The sequence below is a fragment of the Melanerpes formicivorus genome, unplaced genomic scaffold (assembly GCF_026170545.1).
Source record: "Melanerpes formicivorus ecotype bairdi unplaced genomic scaffold, bMelFor1.0.p_v2 SCAF_58, whole genome shotgun sequence".
In the NCBI taxonomy this organism is placed as follows: Eukaryota; Metazoa; Chordata; class Aves; order Piciformes; family Picidae; genus Melanerpes; species Melanerpes formicivorus.
In genome coordinates this window covers 4,081,451-4,100,389 of record NW_027142410.1, presented here as the reverse complement: position 1 = coordinate 4,100,389, position 18,939 = coordinate 4,081,451, and the positions used below count along the sequence as shown (strand labels likewise).

Sequence of the window (18,939 nt, the reverse complement as noted above, 5' to 3'; positions counted from 1 at the left end):
ACTTGCAACCTCAGACATGAGTCAATTCTCTCAACACCCTTCAGTGCAGCCCCTGGGGTCCCATGGGTGTGCTCAGGAGAAGCAGGCTAAGTCAGGAAAGACATTTAGAATTCAAGGGCATGGAGGAAAACAGATGTTTGTGGGAGAAGTGATCTAATATGAAATTAGGATATGGGTGAATACTTCTTTGCTGCTGTGTCATTTTGATATATTTAAGTGAGAATCTAATTCATTCTTGGGTTCATATTTGTTAGAGATGCATTTCAGATTTCAGTTTTATTCTCAAGAGTGAAGGAGCAGGGACTGTGGGTCAAGTTGAGTTTCTGCTGGTGAGTGCGTATCACACCTGGCCAAAACAGGATCCCATTGCCACAGTCTGCGTGGATTCCATCTGCTTTACTTCTATTACTAGGTCATCTCAGTTGATCTGCATGTTCACCCCTTCATCCCTTTTCATTTAGGGTTTGTCTTCACCCCTCCTCGCAGTGAACCGCATGCTTTGCTCCTGCTCTGCTGGTCTGTGAATTCATTGTTTGCAGGCTGGCAAGGCCCCAGTTCTGGGGAGACAGATGGAGCAGACTGCAAACCAGGCAGTTGCCTCCCAGCCTGAATGATATTTTAATAAGCACAGAGAGGTGACAGAGAGAGGAGCTGCTCACTGGAATGACTGGCAGTTTTGTTTTCAGCCTGAAAGCACTAATAGATGAGCTTTGGCCTCAGCCCAAAGAAAAAACAAATCACAGAAGCTAGAAGCAGAAAATCCCATTAGCTCCAACTTATCTCTCTAAGGGTCAAAAAAGTCTTTTCTCTCTGGCCTATTATCCAGATAGGGAGCTGTTTCCCTGGGCTTGGTATCTTGGTTCTGTCTTAGAGATTCTGCACTCTGGGAGACTTGCCTTTTATTTATCTTTTGTCTTCCCTCTTTTTTTTTCCTTTCTTTTTTCATTTCACTGATTTGCTTTCTTGTCTTCCTCACTTCCCTAGACATTCCCTCTTCTAGTTTCTTTACACTTTTCACAGATTCGTGGTGAAGTCTGTCCAAATAATGGGGTGTACCTAACTATTTGGCTCCTAGCTTCCAGCTCCTGCGAACCAGCTGGTGCAGTGCTAGTGCATGGGAATCTCCAGAGCATGTGTCCTCTGCTCCCTGCCCTTGGATTTCAGCTGTATAACACCAGGTCTGTGTAGGGCTTTGTTTCGTCCTTGGTCTTGCAAATAAAAGCACTATAAAAAGGAACTCTGGCAAAGCCCCAGCAAGCTCTGAGACCCTTCTGCACTGTGAATGGCACAGTGCTATACAGGCAAGCTGTAGGTTAGCCAGGCTCTCAGAAAAGGAGATTCTTTTTCTTCCGGTGAAGGTCTGACTTGTGCTAGGAAACACCAAAATGGTGCTGGGATTTGAACTGAAGTATGATCTTGTATACCTATCAGAGAATGCACTGAAAACTTCTAGTATTTAGACACAGACCTTCCTGTCAATGTGGACAGATTCCAGTCTGGGTTTCAACTAGAGTATGAACTGGAAATTAATGGGATTGCTGCTAAAGTATGCTTCTTTTTCCTTTCAGATACAATGATGAAGGTTCAGATCATGTTTGGCTTCCTTTGCTGCATGGTTTTCCTGCCTACAGATGGCTTCCCAGCAGACACCAATACTGAATTTCGTTCTGCTTTCTCTGTGGCCAGAACCAGCAGCATGGAAGGAAGCTCTGAGATGGTCATTACCTTTGACAAAGTGTACGTGAACATTGGCAATGACTTTGATCCCAAGACAGGATTGTTCCGCTGTCGGATCCCAGGAGCCTACTACTTCTCCTTCACTGTTGGGAAATACCCAAAGAAAAACTTGTCTGTCATGCTGATGAGAAACAAGAATGAGGTGCAAGTGATTGTGTATGATGAGCATCACCGCAAGGAGCGGAAGGTAGCTAGCCAGAGTGCCATGCTGCAGCTCGACTACGGTGACACCGTTTGGCTGCGTTTACATGGAGATCCCAAGTACGCTCTTTACAGCAATGTGGGCCCCTATACAACTTTCAATGGCTACCTGATCTATCCGGACACTTCTGCCTTCTTCCAGAATGCTCTTAGCTCTCAAGAGCTAGGGCCACACCATCACACTGCTCAGCCGCTTCCTGGAGAGCAGAAGGAAGCTTCTCAGCGACATGTCTTATCTGATCAGCCAAGCAGGGAACAAGACCCTCGCTCTGCATTTTCTGTTGCCCGCTCGCAAAGCCTCCTGGGCACAGATGACAAGCAAACCCAGCATGAACCAATCACATTTGACACAGAGTTTGTGAACATTGGAAAAGATTTCAATTCCTCCACTGGTATCTTCACCTGCCGTATACCTGGTGCATACTATTTCTCCTTCACCATTGGCAAAATGCCCTTTAAGACTATGTCAGTGAAGCTTATGAAGAACCACAATGAGGTGCAGGCTATGATCTATGATGACAACCACTCCAAGAGGCGAGAGATGCAGAGCCAGAGTATCATGCTGCCTCTGCAGTATGGGGACACCATCTGGCTCTACAGCCATCAGCATGATGGCTATGGTGCCTACAGCAACCACGGCAAGTACATCACTTTCACAGGCTTTCTGATCTACCCAGAGGCTCAGCCAAAATGGCTTCCAGGTGCCAGCTCACCACAAGGGTCAAATAATTAAATGCAGATCTGAAAGAGTAAGAAGAGCCAAGGTGCCATGAACTTGGGTACAGCTCTTCTTTGAATTCATCCTCTACTTTGAGCATGCTTTCATGTGTCTAGTGTTGTCCCTATGCTGCACGCTTGTGCCTTGTCTGCAAGGCCACTGCCGTGTCTGCCATTCACCCCTAGAATGGTCCTTACTTGTTGTCTGTGCCTGTCCTGTGCTGGTGTTTGATTTCAACATAAAGCATGAGGTAATTTTGGGGCAGGGGTGGGGTATTGTGATGAGGTGGATGCTGAGGATCAGAGAACACTGCAGCAGTGTGACTGCAGACCCCCAGCATCTGGAGAGCAAAGGGTGTGATTACTTTCCTTGTGTATTTGGGGAGGGAATAAATGTAATGGAAATGAATGTAATAAAAACACAAAATATGTAACATTTTCCCAGACTGGAATTTGTGGTTACTTGTGAAACTCGTGTGCTTCTCACTGGCTGAGGTACCAGCTCAGGAGAGGAAGCATGATGGTAGGAGCTGCAGACTGTGATACAGAGCCAGTCTGTGTGTCCACACTCTTGTCATCAGTGTGGGTGCAGTGTTGGTGCCTCTTATGAGAAGCAAGGCTTGTCTGCAGCCTCCCTGCCTCTGTCACTCCATACCTATCCTAGATACCAAATGATGGGAATGTATTTGGGAAAAGGATGAAGGGTGGAGATTAGAGGTGTGTAAAAAAGCAGCATGAGAATAGAAGAACATTAGGTGTAACACATATTTGCCAGGAGTTACATTTCAAATAGAGTGCTAATCTTCATTCCTACAGCCTTTGGGGAAAACCAACCAACCAAACCCCAGCAAACACAAGCAACAAAGCAGCTTCTTTATGAACTGTGTAAATCTATCTTCTGTCACAGCCCTACCCTGACCTCTAAAACCATTATCTGTGGCAACTTGCTTCTTATTTCTGCCTCACCACTTTACCTCCTCATCTGCTGGGCAGTGGCAACTTGGAAAAATATGAACTAGGTGAAATGCTAGCAGTTCCCACTTTGAAAGTCACACCTGCCTCCTTGACTGAGCATGGAAAATTAGGAGTGTATTCATAGAAAGGGCATTATGGATCCCATCATCTAAGCATATGCTATGAATGTTCATAAATAATGTACCTGTAATGGCAGTGGGAAGGCTAGTAGAAACAAAACAAAAATAAACCCCAAACTTTCCTGAGCAGATAATTAGATGTATTTAATTCCACAATTTAATGTGTAGGAGAACTGCATCCAGTTCTGGAGCCCCTATTACAAGAGGGATGTGGAGGTGCTGGAAGGTGTCCAGAGAAGGGCCACGAGGATGAACACCTCTCCTATGAGGACAGACTGAAGGAGTTGGGGCTGTTCAGTCTGGAGAGGAGAAGGCTCCAAGGTGACCTAATTGTGGCCTTCCAGTATCTGAAGGGGGCCTACAGGAAGGCTGGGGAAGGACTTCTCAGGATCTCAGGTAGTGCTAGGACTAGGGGGAATGGAATGAAGCTGGAGGCAGGGAGATTCAGGCTGGATGTGAGGAAGAGGTTCTTCCCCATGAGAGTGGTGAAGCCCTGAAATGGGTTGTCCAGGGAGGTGGTCGAGGCCCCATCCCTGGAGGTGTTTAAGAGCAGGCTGGATGAGGCTCTGACCAGGCTGATCTAGTGTGGGGTGTCCCTGCCCATGGCAGGGGGGTTGGAACTAGGTGATCCTTGTGGTGCCTTCCAACCCTGACTGATACTATGATACTATAAGAGAGAGAAAGGCTAATGATCCCTTTCTGTCAAGTAATCCTCTTTCTGATTTTGAGGGGAGAGGGCGGGTGTTTATTGCATTTGACTTGTATAGTGCCATAGCTGTACAAAAACTGCTGAGGAAATAACTAGGTCACAATGCCTAGGAATTTAAATGAGATTTATGAAAGCATATTCCAAAGTGACAATGGGCACAAAGCAGTGCAGATCTGTAAATATGATATGCAAACACTTAAAAACTTCATGGAATACCTACATTTTTCAAGATGCTTTTTAAAAGGAGAATGAATACATGAGGTGGAAATTACTGTGGATACATAAAATGTGATGCCACGTGAGCAAAAAGCTGAAAGGAAATGTGACCTATATCATGAAACACAACAAAATCTGCTTAGCTGGTTACTGGAGAGGAGACAAGAACCCACATTTGGTGGAAACCACCAAGGGGAGTATAAGGAGGCTGGGCTGAATTGTCTGAAATGAAGTCAGCTAGGGCAGCAGTGTATCATCCTGGGAAAATCTGCCAGGGCATCTCCCCAATAACCATCGGCAACAGAGAACATCTGAGCAACACTGCCCCCTTCAGCACAGCCCGCCTGAGAAACAGGAAGAAAACCAATAAAGGGTCAAGCACATTTTATAGTTTTGTCCTATTTTGTCTAAAAATAAAAGCTTGAGTAACCTTAGACGGATGATAGTGCAATGCAGAAAGCAAGACAGAAGGTGATGATGTATTTCTATAGAGTCCTGGATAATGTGGAAGGTATCCCAAGTAACCAGGAATGCAGCTGCAGTCAGGTGTGTCCTTTCCTGCAGTAGCTGCCCTTGTTACGTCTCTCTCTTGGTCCTGGACGGGCTAGAACGATAGGAATGTTTCAGGGATGCCAAATATGAAGGTTTCTCCTGCCATGGCCAGGAGGCCAGGAGGAGGGTGGTATTTGCAGGGCAGAGCCCCTTGCACAGGTCACGAAAGATTTCATCCACCAGCTGAGAGAAAAGACTAATCCAGAGATTTTTATCCAGACCCTGCTCAGAGCGAACCTGGTAGGCACAGTAAACGCTGGTGAGAAGAAGGCGGTCAAACTGCATCGCAGGCAAGGGGGCATCAGTCACCGAATAGTATCTCAGATGCTGCTCCACCTCTGGCGGTGTTTTGGGAACTTCATCCTCTAAAATGTGCATGAGCCGCCGCACCGGGCGGAGGGAGGCCAGCTCCTCATCCTGCAGCTGGATCTTCTCATTGGCCTGCACGTCCAGTCCTCCCCAGAGCATCTGGAAGAGAAGAGCAGCACGTGCACGGGAGGCCTGGCACAAACCTCTGCCAGTGAGCAACGAGCTGTGAAGCCATCTGCAAGCACTACCAGATCTCGGGCTGCTGCCTGACTTGCTGCCCACAGCCCACCCAGTCCTGCTCTGTCTGCCCCTGCGCCCGCCCCACACCCCTGTTCTGACCAGCCCCACACCCATTTCCCCATGGCACCTCTCCACTCCTGCCTCCCACCCTGCCTCTCTTACTGCAGTCCTTCTTGCAGTGGCTTCCTGGCCAGGCTGCCATGGCTGCAGGGTGTGAGCTCCCTTCAGCTGCACCCTTCAGTTGGAGGGAGCACAAACACAATTCAGTCACTGCCAGGGTGTTTTCCAGGCACTCCCAAAAGCCGGCAGGGATGAGAACAGGCAGAACGAGTGAGCTTTTATGTGCAAGCACATGAGAGCCTGCCTGCTAACAGTGCCTTGACCTGGGGGCCCCCAACACTGCAGAGACCTCTAACATGATGTCAGCGTCCTCTGGACCATGATGGGGTATGCTGGTGACGGTGCTGTCCCTTCTGTGCGGATGTTCATCTGCAAGACATCAGGCAGTGTGTGATAGCACAAGACCATTGCCCTTCCTGTTTATTTTTGTCATTTGGTTCTCAGTAACTTCTTCAGTATTTGTGAGCTGCCACTCACAGCTTGCCAAACATGACAGATACTGACCACGGGATTTTGGTGAGCAAAACAAGCTTTTAAAGAGAAACAGAAGTGGTTAAGGGAGGCAAGTGTCAGTTTTGGATATGATGGCATTTAGTCCTGAGATAAAGTGTAGGGCAGCAAAGGTTCTTGCTTTGACAGGCAGCAAAGAAGCCCCTCATGCCATGCATAGATGGGTTTGAACTGAGGGACTGGGTGGGTCTTTGCAGCCTCCTGGTGAAGGAGAGGCTGCATCCCTCCATTCTCCATGTTGGTCAGCATAGCCAAGACCCTCTTTACTTCTTACAGACTCATCCTTCAGGTCAGGAAACATGAAATGGGAAAAGTTTGGATAAATAATAAACTCGCTGACACTCCTTTTTAAATTATTTTTATATGGATGAAGGCTTTTCTTATCAAAAAGAGGGAGAAGTTCTGTCGAGTGCTCCAGAGTTAAGGTCAGAAGGTGCTTAAAAAAAGTAGGGAAAAGATTTAACACTGTATGTGTGATGATTACTGCAAGCCCCACTATCAGCTTCCCACCCTTGATTAAAGCATCTCAGCGTGATGCCTGAGCTGCCTCAAGACTCTCACCGCCACTCCGCCCCACACACAGTGGTTGCTGAGGGGGGTTTCTCCACACAGCTGTAGGCACCCTGGTCCAAGCCAGCTGTGCCTTTGGAATGTAAGCAGGGATGTAGCTGCTCTTTCCTTCTCCTCCATAGATGTCAACTGCAAAGTCAGTGCATGTGTTGAACAGCTGCCAAACTGCTGTTATGAGTAACCGCCTCATAAATATATGCAGAGTTAGTTTTTTGAGTAGCGTAAAACAAAAACCAAGCAAAGCATAGCAAATAATGTATTGAACTAATAATGTAAATATTCTCTGGAGATAGGGACATTGTCCCTTACTTATTTAGTCATTCAACAGGATGGAGGGGTGTTTTCCCCCCAAAAAAATCTAGAAAATCTACAAACCATATTACATGATCACAGGATGTTAGGGGTTGGAAGGGACCTCTGGAGATCTTCAAGTTCAACCCCCCTGCCAGAGCAGGACCATAGAATCTAGTGCAGGTCACACAGGAATGCATCCAGACAGGTCTTGAAAGTCTCCAGAGAGTATTGCAGGAACAGACTTTTTCAATAGAGATCTAAGAAAACCCCCCCCTCCGCCACCAAAGCCAGCATCAGGTCTTTATCCCTGTGAGCAGGTACAAGTGCCTCCTACAGCAGACAGCCCCCCATGGTACTCAAGCTCTATCCCTGCCAGCACAGCGAGCAGACACCTTGGACCAGAGCTGAAGGAGCAGAAGTGTGCTGCTGGAATTTCAGGGACCCGTGCCAAGCCCAGCAGCTGCCTCACTAGCAGGTGTACTTCCTACCTGTCAGCCTCTGGGACCCAGCAAGCACGCAGAGGATCAGCCAGTTGCCAAGCCGTGCCCTGGCCATGGCAGCCCAGACACTCTGCCGTGGGCCCTGCCTGCGGGATGCCAGAGCCATTTGCTGCCGTGTCTGCCCTCGCTACTTCTGGTCCCAGCAGCCTCTCTTGGATCTGATCCACCTCTCTGTATTTCTGTTTCCAGCCCCAGGGAGGGCTTGCAGTTCAACTTGCTGACCCCGAAGGATATTTTCCATCATATTTTGGAAACTTGGAAGACTACTGTGACGTTTTTGGCAGAACTGCTTAAGCTTAATTTCCAAAAACTGATTTTGCCTTGCAGTTTGTTAGGGGAAGCTATTAGTTGCAAGAAATTTCACTACACAGGACTGCCCCTGAAGAAAGGAGAACCTCCTAGTCCCTTCTGCTTTCACACAGTACCTCTATCATACCTCCACAACACTTCTGCTCAGCTCATTTCCAGCTCATTTCCGGCTCATTTCCAGCTTTCCTGAGCTTGAAAATCTGCAAACAATTCTGAAACATCACAAACAAATAAGGCCAGCAGTCTGCATGGAGTCATGGAGTGGCAGCAGCTGCCAAAATACACAAGCAGGCAGAAGAGACGTCACTTGTTCAGTTCTGTATCAAACCTCCCAGAGGGACAACTTGCTATATGGGCCTAGAAAACAGCAAGGATCAAAGCCACCCAGGCTTTACCACCTCCTCATCATCTCCTGTGACAAGATTTCTGCGTGACAATGAGCATCAGAACATGGGGACACAACAGTCCCCAGGCTGGGTCTGTCTGACAGGTGCTTAGAAGAGGAAGATGAGAAGACTGAGGAAAGAAGGGAAGGAAGGACATACATAGCTCCCATGGAAGGTGAGGTTCAAGTTACTGAAGGTAAGGAAAACGACCTTGAGGGAAGGAGGAGTGAAGCACTGACTGTAACCTAACAGAACCTCCACTGCTATACAGGGCATTGTGTCCAAGATCTCTTGATGTTATGTCAATCACATTCTCCCTCTGCACAAACATTATGTTTAAATGGCAGTTTTCCTTCTGCTTCTGCTACCACCAGTCTTTTGATTTACTGCACTGGGAAATAGCTCCTGTTTATGATACACAGACCATGAGTCTTGGCATGGTGCTTCAAGCAACCTGGGATGGGGGAGGGAGAATGTGGGGGAAAATGTGCTGTATAAAGAACTTTCACAGTAACAGAAGTGGTGCCAGGAACTCTTCTCTCTTGTGAAATAGGCATCTGCATGCAAAAAGAGCCACTGCAACAGGAAACAGAACCAGCTGTGGAACGTGGTGTAGGAAGAAGCGCATTTCCAATTCGATCAGCTCAATTGATGGCAGATCCAAAGTGGAACTAAAAGTTGTATTCTGCTGATTTGTGTTCCCTTCTCCTTCATCCTTCCCATAGAGCTGTAACTTCTGAGGTGAGTGGCAAATGGTACTAATTTTCACTGGAGAACACTGCCTGAGTCACATCCCAAACACTGCCAGCCACAGTGGCCTGAAATAAATTAAACCCAAACCAAACCAAGAATTTAAGAAGCCCATGCTTACAAGGCTGTGGGAGAATCATAGAATCAATAAGGTTGGAAAAGACCTCAAAGATCATCAAGTCCAACCTGTCACCCAACACCTCATGCCTACTAAATCATGGCACCAAGTGCCACATCCAATCCCTTTTTTGAACACCTCCAGGGATGGTGACTCCACCACCTCCCTAGGCAGCACATTCCAATGGCCAACAACTCTCTCTGTGAAGAACTTTCTCCTCACCTCCAGCCTAAACTTCTGGTGCAGCTTGAGACTGTGTCCTCTTGTTCTGGTGCTGATTGCCTGGGAGAAGAGACCAACGCCCTCCTGGCTACAACCTCCCTTCAGGTAGTTGTAGACAGCAAGAAGGTCTCCCCTGAGCCTCCTCTTCTCCAGGCTAAACAATCCCAGCTCCCTCAGCCTCTCATCATAGGGCTTGTACTCGAGGCCTCTCCCCAGTCTCATTGCCCTTTTCTGGACACATTCAATAGTCTCAATGTCCTTCTTAAATTGAGGGTCTCAGAACTGGACACTCAAGGTGTGGCCTAACCAGTGCTGAGTACAGGGCACAATGACCTCCCTGCTCCTGCTGGCCACCTGTGACAGTTTTAGGCTACACCTCTAAGAAAGGGACAGTTACTGGAATAACAGGATGAAGATTGGAGTCAATACAGCTGACCAATATGATTATCGTTCCTTTATTGTTCCAGTATTGTAGGCCTATAGTGCGAGTATAGCACAGTAAAGTAAAGCAAAGAAGAAGGGAAAGGAAAGGTAGAAGTGTGTATCAGGGGAACTTCTACAACTTATGTAAACTCTGAGAGCCTTGTTGGCATAGCTTCATTGGTTCCCTATGATGGCCACACATCACACTATTATAGATTATTGGTCCAACTACTAATGACGCAACGAGGTTTGTTGATGCAGGTGCGTGTCCTGTTGTCCCTAGATAACTTTCTGTCTTTATAGCTACCAGTGTCCTGTTTCAGTTACATGCTGCAGGCACAGCACTGTTCTGCTACACTGTTAGCTGGCTCTGCACTAATGCTGAGCATGGCCTACCACCATGTCAGGCTCTAGACCTGCACTGCCAGATTGCTCACACTGCTCGTCGCTGGCATTGCCTCACTGGAACACCCTGGCTGAATGTTTTGGTGTAATATGGAGAACAAAGATAAGTCTAAACGAATTTCATTGGTAGATTGGTAGAATGCAACTTCAAATTTTAGTTCAGTTTGAATCTCAGTCAGTTCAGTCAGTCTGTTGTTTTCAGTCTCTCTGAACAGATGTCTTCTGTCTGTGCTGGTGGGTGCTGACCTTTCAACTAACCAGATAAGAAACTAATTCTTGCACACACTTTGAGCTAACAGAGTTTCCCTCTTAATAATTACCTTTTCTCTTTCTAACCCTTTTTGGGAAAAAAGGGAGGAAGGGGGAGAAGGGAGTATTTTGGGGGGACCTTCCTTGGAGGGTTTCTGTGTTATGTTCTTTGCTGTATATTTTTGTATGTATTGTAAATACTGTATATTGTGGATATATTCATCTGCACTTCATCCTGCTTGAAAATAGAGCTCTTATCCAGTTTGCTCCTCCAACTGAGTTAGCCGTGGTTTCTTTGTGTTGGGGGGGAGAACTGAACTTTCTCTCACCACCACACCACACTATTCTTGATGCAGGCCAGGATGCCATTTGCCACCTTGGCCACCTGGGCACACTGCTGGCTCATGTTCAGCCTACTATCAACCAGTACCCCCAGGTCTCTCTCCGTTTGGCAGCTCTCCAGCCACTCCAACCCCAGCCTGTAGCTCTGCATGGAGTTGCTGTGGCCAAAGTGCAGCACCTGGCACTTGGACTTTTTGAATGCCATCATGTTGGACTCTGCCCATCTGTCCATCCAGTCAAGGTCCCTCTGCAGAGCCCTTCTGCTCTCTAACAGGTCAACACCTGCTCCCAACTTGGTGTCATCTGCAAATTTACTGATGACTGACTCAATCCCCATACAATTCAGCTCTTTATTGTTGGAAGCAGATCACATTCTAGTCTCAGTAAGAGCTTTTCACTTTTGTAATTGTATTGTCCTATCCCTTACTCCATCCCATGCTCTAACCTCCTTCAACCCCCCTTTTTTAATTAGCGCTTTCACAATTTTGACATCAGTTTTGTGCTGCAGAACTGCAACGTGCATGTTCTGGAGTAAGGACAAGGGACATTAATGATGACTGCTGTAATGTCATCTTCAAACAGCTTGGAAGTGGACTGAAACTAGTGGTTTTCCAGCTGTTTTGGTGAGAACTGAGCTCTTCCCACACGAACAAAGACAGCAGCAGTGCTGTTATCACATACAGTTCAAAGTAACTGGAGTAGGGACAAAAAGGCACAGACTCTTCCCTGTGGGACAAAGGAAGAGAGAGACTTTTGACTGCAGGAAAAAACACAATCTGAAGATGCTGGAGAAAGTAAAGATTCACTGATTGTGAGAAAAAGCCAGAGTGAGAGAATGGTGTGTGAGAGATTACCTGCAACTCCTCCTTCTGCCAGCAGAACAGACACTGACCCACTTACCAAGAAAACGATTTCCAGTGGTTTTGGTCTGGATCCAGGTACATCTTCTGTGCGTCCTAACAACTGTATCAGAACTGTTTAAGAGCTTTGCCCGTTTGCTGTAAGATTATGGTCTCCCAACACCCATCTCAGAGCTCAGATCCTGCTGTCCCATGGTTTAATCTGCACAGCTGCTTCAGGACAGTCTCAAGTGAGTGCTCCACGCAGGGACAGGCAGCAATAGTGTGCAGAAAGCACCTGAGCCATAGGGAATGACTGCACTCCAGTCAATTTGCAAACCAGAAAAACAAATCCAGTGTCTTGCAACTCAAAAGTATAAACAGCTACCAGTTAGATGATCAATCAATTAGCACTCCTCACCCTGTGCTGTTCATCAAAACCACCATAATCATGACAAGAACAGGCAAGAATCTCTTATCAATGTTTATTATTATAAATACTGTGCTAGAACAGAAAGGACAGTGCAGTGCATCTGCTCCATTCTGCAGCTATTTTGCATCTTCTTTCTTGGCTCCAGCTTCTATTTTCAGGGTTTCTGGCGCCGGGCGATAGGCAGGAAACGCCTCCCAAGGACTGTTCAGATCAAACTTGCGGAATTCCTGGGATAGCTGCACAGGCTCTGCCACTACCCGTTTCACCTCATCATCATACCGCACCTAAGAAAGTGCAAAGGACACAGGCCAGTCATTTTCATAGTCCCCATCGCACCTCTGCTATTAGCAGATCACCCTCTGGTACAGGGAGTCCTAATTCTTATGCCTCTGTCCCAGCTTTGATTCTCCTCATTATTCATCAGATGCCACCAAGACATCTGGACTCTACAGGAAAACCCTCCTTCTTTGCTACTACATACCTCAAGTGCCCTAACAAACCACCCTGAATTAGGAGTGCCCAGCCTGTAACCCATATGAGGTCCACACACTTAGTTTGACATAAGACAAAGGAGTTTCTCCTAAGTCACTGGAATAAGCCGACTTGTCCACCTGGCATTGCTGAAGCCTGCTCTCATGAATCTTTAGCAGTTTGTTTGGTTTTGGATGTGCTTCGTAACATAAGACTCAGAAGCAGAAGCACTTTGTCTGCCTGACAAATGTCTCTAGTATACAGAACATTTTCTCCATGTCTCTGGCCTTAGGCTGCCTAATTACAGATGGTACTTCGTGATGACTACAAATGTCTATGCAGGAAATTTATACAACTCCTCTGGAACACACACCAGTGAAACATCCTTAGTGCCTTTCACACAAAGTATTATACATCAGTCACACCTCTGTACCAAAACTCAGACAAGAATACTGGAGAGATTTGATAACTTTAGACATGAGTATATCTCCTACCTCCACATAACCAGAGAGTGGAAAGTCCTTCCGGAAAGGGTGGCCCTCAAAGCCATAGTCTGTGAGGATTCGCCTTAGATCAGGGTGGTTGGCAAAGAAAACGCCATACATGTCCCAGACCTAAACGAAAGAGAGCCAAATGAGTTGAATTAGATTAGGAAAAACCAAAACCCTCCATGTACTATGCCCGTAAAATTTCAGTTAGGTTCCTGGCTCTGCGCAGTGCCAGCAAAACTGATGCAGGAACTCACTCAAAAGCAAAGCAAACACAAACAAAGCAAATCTCCTACTCTGAAAAGGTGATCAGGAAAGCACTTCTCTCTTTCTTCCTCAGAGACACGGGAATCAATTTCATCAGGAAAACACAGCCCATGCCCACGAGGGCTGTGCTCCCAGATACACTGTAACTCACCTCCCTCTCATACCAGTTTGCCGCTTTGTGCACGGACACGGCTGAGTCGAGGGGTGTCAGCTCATCGGTGTATGTCTTCACTCGGATCCGGCTGTTGAATCGCAGAGAAAGGAGGTTGTACACAATCTGAAGCAGAACAAAGCAAGGCATTGGTCTCATGTGGCACTAACAGGTGTCTCTGCAGTACAACAGTGGCTAAGCAAGGACACCTGAAGATAGTTTCAAACATCCTTTACCAGCAGAATCACAGCCAGCACTTCAGAGCGGGGCATTAAAAGCCACTGTCACAACTTAGGTTTCAGGAGCTTATGGCTTTGGCCCTTAGAAGTGTAACAAAAATGCGGTTTAGAAAACATGACTGATGAAGAGCTGAAGTAAGAAGCGATACTAAATCCTGAAAAAAGAGAATACTGAAGGGGTGAAGACATTTGACAAGAGGCATTCAATGGCCTGTCACAAAGGCAATGGCTATCAACTACTAGCTTACTCCCACTGGATGCTGATAAGAAATACACTGAATTTTCAGCAAGGGAAACAACAGATCAGCTGAAAGAGGCATGGCAAACCTGCCATCCCTCACTCTCTGAGCCGCTGTGGCTAAGTGATTTAATACCACAAGATAAGCCAAAGAGGGAAATAAATCAGTTACTTTCCATTATTCTTGTTACTCACTGGGAACTAAACATATCCCAGTTCACTCCTCTCACCCAAGACAGTTTGTCCAGACTAATTATGGGAAGACCAACAGCTCTTTGTGAGGCTGCCCAAGCCATGGATGATCTCATACAGTATGTCAGCCCCAGCTATCTTCTGCCCAAGACACTGTCTTGGACAGATCTTCCAAAGTTAAACTATAGTAACATTAGCAACACTACTGTGAGGAAGGCTTTCTCACAGTAGGGGGAAATAAGCTGAGCCTGTGGTTTCCCCAGAGACGTATCTTTTCTATCTCCATGTGCAGCTGAAAGGCTCTATGGTGAGAAACTCAAAAGTACCTAAGGGAACAATATCTCCAATGTTCACTGAAAGTTAGTGGAAGTTCAGTGCCCAAAACCTTTCAGAGAATGTTTTTAAAACATCTAAACACTTTTTGTTGTGTTTGTTTTTTTACAAGAAGAAAATCGTCATGAAGATTGATGGGAAGAAAAACACCATCGGATGTGTCGACCGCAGCATGGAAGACGGAAGGGCACCAGCTCACATCTGGTCAGAAAGAAGTCTCTAGACACTGCTGAAACCAAACCAAACCAAACCAAAAATAAAAATAACAATGAAGTTAATTAATAAATGGAGTAAGACTTTCAAAAGAACACAAAAGGAAAGCCAGGCTAAGAACCCATGCAGTATCAGACCTGCTACTGCTTCCTTGGTCAACAACTAAACAAAGCTCAGCATTTCAGAACAGATTTCCTTTTAACTGTCCAAAAGCAAAACTTGTAGTCAGAGCTGCCACAGCCCCCACAGCCATCGGCAGTCGTGACACTCTGCAAGTCCTGCGGTGACCAGCCTGGATGAGCAAGCAGCTCCTGGAGGATTTAAGGGGCAAAAAAGAGGCTGTATCACCTTTGGAAGGAGGGGAAGGCTTCTCGAGGTATGTTCAAGGAAGTTGTTAGATTATGTAGGAAAAAAATTAGAGAGGCAAAGGCCCAGCTGGAACTGAAGCTGAACACCTCTGTGAGAGACAAGAAAAAGCATTTTTACAAATATATTTACGCTTAAAAGAAAGGCAAGAGGAACCTGCACTCCTTATTGGACCTGGAGGGGAACACTGTGACTGAAGATGAGGAAAAGGCTGAGGTCCTGAACACCTTCTTTGCCTCAATTTTTAACAGCAAGGCAGGAGTTCAGGACGAGTGGCCTCCTGAGCTGGGTGATGGGGTCGGGGAGCAGTGTAATGCCCCAGAAATCCATGAGGAATTAGTTGGGGACCTGCTGAGCCACTTGGACACTCACAAGTCCATGGGACCGGATGGGATCCATCCTAAGGTGCTGAGAGAGCTGGCAGATGAGCTGGCCAAGCCCCTCTCCATCATTTTCCTCCAGTCCTGGCTCACTGGAGAGGTCCCAGATGACTGGAAACTGGCCAATGTAGTCCCCATCCACAAGAAAGGTCAGATGGAGGAACCTGAAAACTCCAGGCCAGTCAGCCTGACCTCAGTGCCAGGGAAAGTGATGGAGCAGATTATCCTGGGGGCAATAACTGCGCACCTGAAGGACGGCCAAGGGCTCAGGTCCAGCCAACATGGATTTAGGAAGGGCAGGTCTTGCCTCTCCAACCTGATCTCCTTCTATGATCTGGTGGACGTGGGGAGGCCTGTGGATGTGGTCCACCTGGACTTCAGCAAGGCTTTTGACACCGTCCCCCACAGCAAACTGCTGGCTGTCAGCTCATGGATTGGACAGCAACATTCTGTGCTGGGTTAGGAACTGGCTGGAGGGCTGAGCCCAGAGAGTGGTGGTGAATGGTGCCACATCCAGCTGGAGGCCAGGCACCAGTGGCGTCCCCCAGGGATCAGTGCTGGGCCCCATCCTCTTTAACATCTTCACTGATGATCTGGATGAGGGGGTCGAGTCAGTCATCAGCAAGTTTGCAGATGACACCAAGTGAGGAGCAGATGTTGGTCAATTAGAGGGTAGAAAGGCTCTACAGAGGGACCTCGACCGACTGGACAGATGGGCAGAGTCCAATGGGATGGCATTCAACAAGTCCAAGTGCTGGGTGCTGCACTTTCGCCACAGCAACCCCAATGCAGAGCTACAGGCTGGGGTCAGAGTGGCTGAGAGCTGCCAAACGGAGAGGGACCTGGGGGTGCTGATCGACAGCCGCCTAAACATGAGCCAGCAGTGTGCCCAGGTGGCCAAGAAGGCCAATGGCATCCTGGCCTGCATTAGGAATAGTGTGGCCAGCAGGAGCAGGGAAGTCATTGTGCCCCTGTACTCTGCTTTGGTTAGGCCATACCTTGAGTCCTGTGCCCAGTTCTGGGCCCCTCAGTTTAAGAAGGACATTATGACTCTTGAACCTGTCCAGAGAAGGGCAACAAGGCTGGGGAGAGGCCTGAAGCACAAGCCCTATGAGGAGAGGCTGAGGGAGCTGGGGTTGTTTAGCCTGGGGAAGATGAGGCTCGGGGGGACCTCATTGCCCTCTACAACTACCTGAAGGGTGGTTGTAGCCAGGAGGGAGTTGTTCTCTTCTCCCAGGCAACCAGCACCAGAACAAGGGGACACAGTCTCAAGCTGCGCCAGGGGAAGTTTAGGCTGGAGGTGAGGAGAAAGTTCTTCACCGAGCAAGTCATTCGTCATTGGAATGTGCTGCCCAGGGAGGTGGTGGAGTCCCCGTCCCTGGAGGTGTTCAAGAGGGGATTGGATGTGGCACTTGGTGCCATGGTCTAGTCATGAGGTCTGTGGCAACAGGCTGGACTTGATGATCCTCGAGGTCTCTTCCAACCTTGGTGATACTGCGATACTGTGACCAGCAGCTCTTACCTCAAAGCGGTACTGCCGTGAGGGGACATCCACAGCAGTCAAGTCAGCCAAGGATTTGAACTGGGCATTCGTGTGGTCTCGAAGGAAGGTCAGAACCGGAATGATCCCATCTGGATGGATCAGCAGTTCCAGTTCATTGAAACAGGTCACCTGACAAAAACAGTGGAAAAGGCATGAGGAACACCACCAGCCTGAGTGAACATTGCACTGAATCCAGCAGAACATCCAAACAAAGGGAGTATGTGGGACAGCAGATACATAATGGCATCAGATAAAAGGGCTCAATAACAGCAGTGACTTTCATGTAGTTCTGACAATCTTTCTTCCCCAGAACAACTTCTGGAAACAGCTGACAAACAAGTGGTGTGTTCAGTGGGTCCTGTTCCCCCAGCAAGAACCACTTCTCAGACAGCACCTACCTGTACTTGCTGGATGTATTTGGGCAGAATCTCAGCCACATACTCCCCAAAAGCACACAGCTGCTTCTGTTCTACTTCATTTTTTGGTCTGACAGTAGCTAAAGACAAAAACAAAGTTCCTAAGATTATGTCTGGGAATACAGAAAGGAGATCAGCAACTCCCATTCCTGGCTTAAAAATCCCTTTCATCAGTCTAGCTGTCTCTCAGGACCTCTGGCAGAAGCCAGGCAGCTTCAGCCTCAGATGACTTGCAAAGCCTTTTTTAATGGTAATTCTGAATCTAAACACAACATATTTGCACAGTGGAATACACAGGATGGTGTAACAGAGACCAGAATGCAGCAACATATATGTGCTGTGGTACACAGAGCATGGAAATAGAGACTTGGATAAGAAAGAGAACGTGTGCCAGTGCCAGGCAGAATTTTTGTGTGTACTGTGAATGCAGCTGGAGGGACAGTCCAACAAGGTGACAGAGAAGAAATAGCGAAACAGAGAGAAGCAGAGATGACAGAACAGTCTGAGCTGACATCCTGCTCATGACACTCAGCCAGGGTCCAGAAAGGATCTACAACAATCCTGGGTTTGTTTGACGCGCCAGAACCTCAGGAACACCCCCGTCACCCAAACAATCTGGGATCTCATCTTGTCTTTTTTTCGCCCCCTGTTGTTTCCATAACCTCAAAGATCAGGGTAATGAAGCTGTTGCCCAGAAGGGGCAGAGTGTGCGAGCAGACCGACGAGGAAGGCTACGGATGGCAATCTAAGGCAAGCAAGTGGCTACCAATGGAGCTAGTCTTTGGCACAGGAATACGGATCCGTGCGTGACCCGTGCCTGCCATTTGCGACAGTCACTGACAAGGCCCTGCTGCACAGAAGCGCCCCGAGAGTAGCTGGACAGCCTGGGTCCGGGCCAGGAGCTGCCAGAGCCACCAGGCCACTGCAGGGCCACTGGGAGTGATACCAGAGACACCAGGGCCGCTGGCAGGGACACCAAGGACAATGACGAGGACACTGACGAGGACACCAGCGCTCGCCTCGGGCTCCTCCACTGCCTTCCCAACCCACTGGCTCCAACCACCGACTACGGCAGTTGCCGTCCCGCTCCCGTCGCAAGCCCCGCTTACTCACGGCGGGTCTCGGTGGTGGAGCTCGCTGCCAGCCGGGCCTGGGCCCGCGCCGCCGCCGGGCCTGCGCCAGCTGCAGAGAGAAACAGACAGGTCTACACCCACCGCCAACCGCCGGCCCCCGCCCGCGGGCTAGCCGAGCCCTGCCGCCGCCGCCGGGCCCCGCCACCCTCACCTCGCAGCGCGGCCCGCGCCAGTCCCCGCGCTGCTGCCGACAGCATCCCGCCGGGGTCCGGGCGGGCAAGGGCACGGACCGGAAGCGGAAATCACCGTCGCAGCGCTTCCTTC

At 48.2% G+C, this 18,939-nt stretch overlaps 3 protein-coding genes across 4 annotated transcripts; 1 reads left to right on the top strand and 2 right to left on the bottom strand.

The window, feature by feature from the left end:
* The first annotated feature begins 1,570 nt into the window (after nt 1–1,570).
* C1QTNF4 (C1q and TNF related 4) lies at nt 1,571–3,080 on the top strand. Its single transcript, XM_068161366.1, has one exon. The coding sequence runs from the start codon at nt 1,574–1,576 to the stop codon at nt 2,669–2,671; it is 1,098 nt and encodes a 365-aa protein (XP_068017467.1). The 5' UTR covers nt 1,571–1,573; the 3' UTR covers nt 2,672–3,080.
* Nucleotides 3,081–4,567: 1,487 nt separating this feature from the next.
* On the bottom strand, nt 4,568–7,897 carry FAM180B (family with sequence similarity 180 member B). 2 transcript variants are annotated; one of them, XM_068161363.1, is made up of 4 exons: nt 7,758–7,897; nt 6,185–6,264; nt 5,464–5,694; nt 4,568–5,278 (listed from the first exon to the last, which is right to left on the bottom strand). In XM_068161363.1, exons 1-4 carry the CDS (start codon nt 7,873–7,875, stop codon nt 5,060–5,062), a joined length of 648 nt encoding a protein of 215 aa, XP_068017464.1. In that variant the 5' UTR covers nt 7,876–7,897; the 3' UTR covers nt 4,568–5,059. The 2 variants fall into 2 exon arrangements, with proteins under 2 accessions (XP_068017464.1, XP_068017465.1); XM_068161364.1 differs by having other exon boundaries at nt 5,167–5,694.
* A 4,386-nt stretch (nt 7,898–12,283) lies between these two features.
* Nucleotides 12,284–18,933, bottom strand: NDUFS3 (NADH:ubiquinone oxidoreductase core subunit S3). The gene is made up of 7 exons (XM_068161586.1): nt 18,827–18,933; nt 18,656–18,724; nt 17,525–17,622; nt 17,106–17,255; nt 13,623–13,748; nt 13,211–13,330; nt 12,284–12,529 (listed from the first exon to the last, which is right to left on the bottom strand). The coding sequence occupies exons 1-7, from the start codon at nt 18,870–18,872 to the stop codon at nt 12,362–12,364; spliced, it is 777 nt and encodes a 258-aa protein (XP_068017687.1). The 5' UTR covers nt 18,873–18,933; the 3' UTR covers nt 12,284–12,361.
* Between the last annotated feature and the right edge of the window lie 6 nt (nt 18,934–18,939).

Excerpts from the sequence above, each read along its gene's own strand:
- C1QTNF4 (XM_068161366.1), top strand. The coding sequence starts at position 1,574 with ATGATGAAGGTTCAGATCATGTTTGGCTTCCTTTGCTGCATGGTTTTC.
- FAM180B (XM_068161363.1), bottom strand. The coding sequence starts at position 7,875 with ATGGCTCTGGCATCCCGCAGGCAGGGCCCACGGCAGAGTGTCTGGGCT. Across the intron at positions 6,265-7,757 it reads TGGGTCCCAGAGGCTGACAG|ATGAACATCCGCACAGAAGG; the intron begins GTAGGAAGTACA and ends GATGTCTTGCAG. Across the intron at positions 5,279-5,463 it reads GCGTTTACTGTGCCTACCAG|CCCGTCCAGGACCAAGAGAG; the intron begins GTTCGCTCTGAG and ends CTATCGTTCTAG.
- NDUFS3 (XM_068161586.1), bottom strand. The coding sequence starts at position 18,872 with ATGCTGTCGGCAGCAGCGCGGGGACTGGCGCGGGCCGCGCTGCGAG. Across the intron at positions 18,725-18,826 it reads GGCGCGGGCCGCGCTGCGAG|CTGGCGCAGGCCCGGCGGCG; the intron begins GTGAGGGTGGCG and ends TTCTCTCTGCAG. Across the intron at positions 13,331-13,622 it reads CAAACTGGTATGAGAGGGAG|GTCTGGGACATGTATGGCGT; the intron begins GTGAGTTACAGT and ends TCTTTCGTTTAG.